This window comes from Prionailurus viverrinus, chromosome E2 (genome assembly GCF_022837055.1).
Source record: "Prionailurus viverrinus isolate Anna chromosome E2, UM_Priviv_1.0, whole genome shotgun sequence".
Classification (NCBI taxonomy): domain Eukaryota; kingdom Metazoa; phylum Chordata; class Mammalia; order Carnivora; family Felidae; genus Prionailurus; species Prionailurus viverrinus.
Window position 1 is genome coordinate 19,826,251 of NC_062575.1, and position 1,929 is coordinate 19,828,179.

A 1,929-nucleotide genomic window follows, 5' to 3' on the forward strand; every position below is an offset into this window, starting at 1 on the left:
AGCAGCCTGGCCTGGCCCTGACCTAGCTTGGCATGGAACTCCCAGGGAGGGGCGCCTGCTCTGCCACCCTCACTTCCACCCAAGCAGGCCTTGTGCCAGGGTCAGACAAAGCCATGGCCCCAGCTGTTGCCCTCACAGTCTTTCTGGACAGTGCCACTCTGTTCCCAGCCTGGTGTGGGCATCATGATTTCACCTTCTGAACTCCACTCTAAGCCAGGGCTGGCATTAAGTGACAGGACCTTTCAGGGCTTCTCCTTGGGACTCTGAGGCCCAGGGACACACTGAGTGCTGGCCCCTCTCCCCAGGCAACTCCATCTCCAACTCTGAGGGTATGTGGCATAAGTGCCCCATAACTCAGACCTTGGTAGGTTTTGAGGTAGAGGCAGTGATGTTCTCTGCCTTGGGGAGAGGAGGGGCAGCTTGGCTGGGAGGTGACTGAGGTGGGTCCCCCCCTACAGGGTAGCATGGCAGCAAGCACAGATGTGGCTGGGCTGGAGGAAAGCTTCCGCAAGTTTGCCATCCATGGTGACCCCAAGGCCAGTGGGCAAGAGATGAATGGCAAGAACTGGGCCAAGCTGTGCAAGGACTGCAAGGTGGCTGATGGAAAGGCCGTGACAGGGACCGATGTCGACATCGTCTTCTCCAAAGTCAAGTGAGCCCCAGGCAGTCCTTGCTTCTAATGTTCCCAGAAGGTGGGGAACTGGGAGGCTGGAACCAGGGAAGACATGGAGAAGGGGGAAAACTCATGGTGTCCACATACCTTGCAGAGGAAAGTCTGCTCGGGTTATCAACTATGAGGAGTTCAAGAAGGCTCTAGAAGAGCTGGCAATGAAGCGATTCAAGGGGAAGAGTAAGGAGGAAGCCTTTGATGCCATCTGCCAGCTGGTGGCAGGCAAGGAACCAGCCAATGTGGGCGTCACCGTAAGTACCCTGCTGGTCTTGGGTGGCCACTGAGGGGGATATGGGGAATCACAGCTGGGGGTGGCGGTCTGGGCTTCCCAATGCCAGGTGCCCTTGGAGGAACAATTCTGTCCAAACAGAAAGCAAAGACAGGAGGTGCTGTGGAACGGCTGACTGACACCAGCAAGTACACAGGCTCCCACAAGGAGCGCTTCGACGAGAGCGGCAAGGGCAAGGGCATTGCTGGGCGTCAGGACATCCTGGATGACAGTGGCTATGTGAGTGCCTACAAGAACGCAGGCACCTATGATGCAAAGGTGAAGAAGTAAGGCCTGGGAAGGCCCACAGCATGGCTGCCCCCAGCAGAGGCTCAGGCCTGGGCCTAAAGGGCACATGGAGCGAGAGAGCCCTGTCCCTTCCCTGCTGGACCTCCACCCAGTGCTTCCTGCCCAGCCCCAAGGGCTAGCCCACCAGACCTCTGACCCAGACTGCTCTGCATCCCCTTCCCCTTCCCTCCCTGACTTCTGGCTGTCTGGGGAGGGTCTGTGCCTGTAGCCTCACTGCCCCAACCTAGCCCTGGGCATGGCTAACCCCTTGCGTGCTTGCCTCATATTTAAGCTGCTGCTCTGGCCAAGTGCCTAATTCTTACCCAGACCTCAATAAAGATACCTTTTGTACCAATATAACCTGGTCAGGTATATGGTAATGGGGATAATGACATTTACACCCTGCTGACCTCTCAGTGTTACCACCCGCTTGCAGATCACACTCTGCTGATCTTTCCACTGGCAGCCCTGCCCAGAAGACGACACATACCAGGTCCCTTCCATTAGCACAGAGCCAAATTACCTGAGGATGCTTCTTAGGGAAATATAAGGCCTTTCACCTCAGCCCTGACCCACTATCCTAACATCATATCTTGCTCTCCTGCAATTAGGGCTCAGTCTTGGCCTCTCTAGGAGAGAGGAATGAGACAGCAGACTAGGCCTGGCCAAGGTGCTGGGCAGGGTCCAGTGCCGGGCCTCAAGT

General features: G+C 56.7%; 1 protein-coding gene across 1 annotated transcript; it reads left to right on the forward strand.

Annotated features, from left to right (window-relative positions):
- Nucleotides 1-464: 464 nt before the first annotated feature.
- Nucleotides 465-1,583, forward strand: TPPP3 (tubulin polymerization promoting protein family member 3). Its single transcript, XM_047835114.1, has 3 exons — nucleotides 465-652; nucleotides 768-921; nucleotides 1,041-1,583. The coding sequence occupies exons 1-3, from the start codon at nucleotides 465-467 to the stop codon at nucleotides 1,227-1,229; spliced, it is 531 nt and encodes a 176-aa protein (XP_047691070.1). The 3' UTR covers nucleotides 1,230-1,583.
- The last annotated feature ends 346 nt before the right edge of the window (nucleotides 1,584-1,929 follow it).

What these genes read in the sequence shown, in the direction of transcription:
- TPPP3 (XM_047835114.1), top strand. Translation starts at nt 465, where the DNA reads ATGGCAGCAAGCACAGATGTGGCTGGGCTGGAGGAAAGCTTCCGCAAG. An exon ending in ATCGTCTTCTCCAAAGTCAA is followed by an intron (nt 653 to 767) that starts GTGAGCCCCAGG and finishes CATACCTTGCAG; the next exon opens with AGGAAAGTCTGCTCGGGTTA. An exon ending in CAGCCAATGTGGGCGTCACC is followed by an intron (nt 922 to 1,040) that starts GTAAGTACCCTG and finishes CTGTCCAAACAG; the next exon opens with AAAGCAAAGACAGGAGGTGC.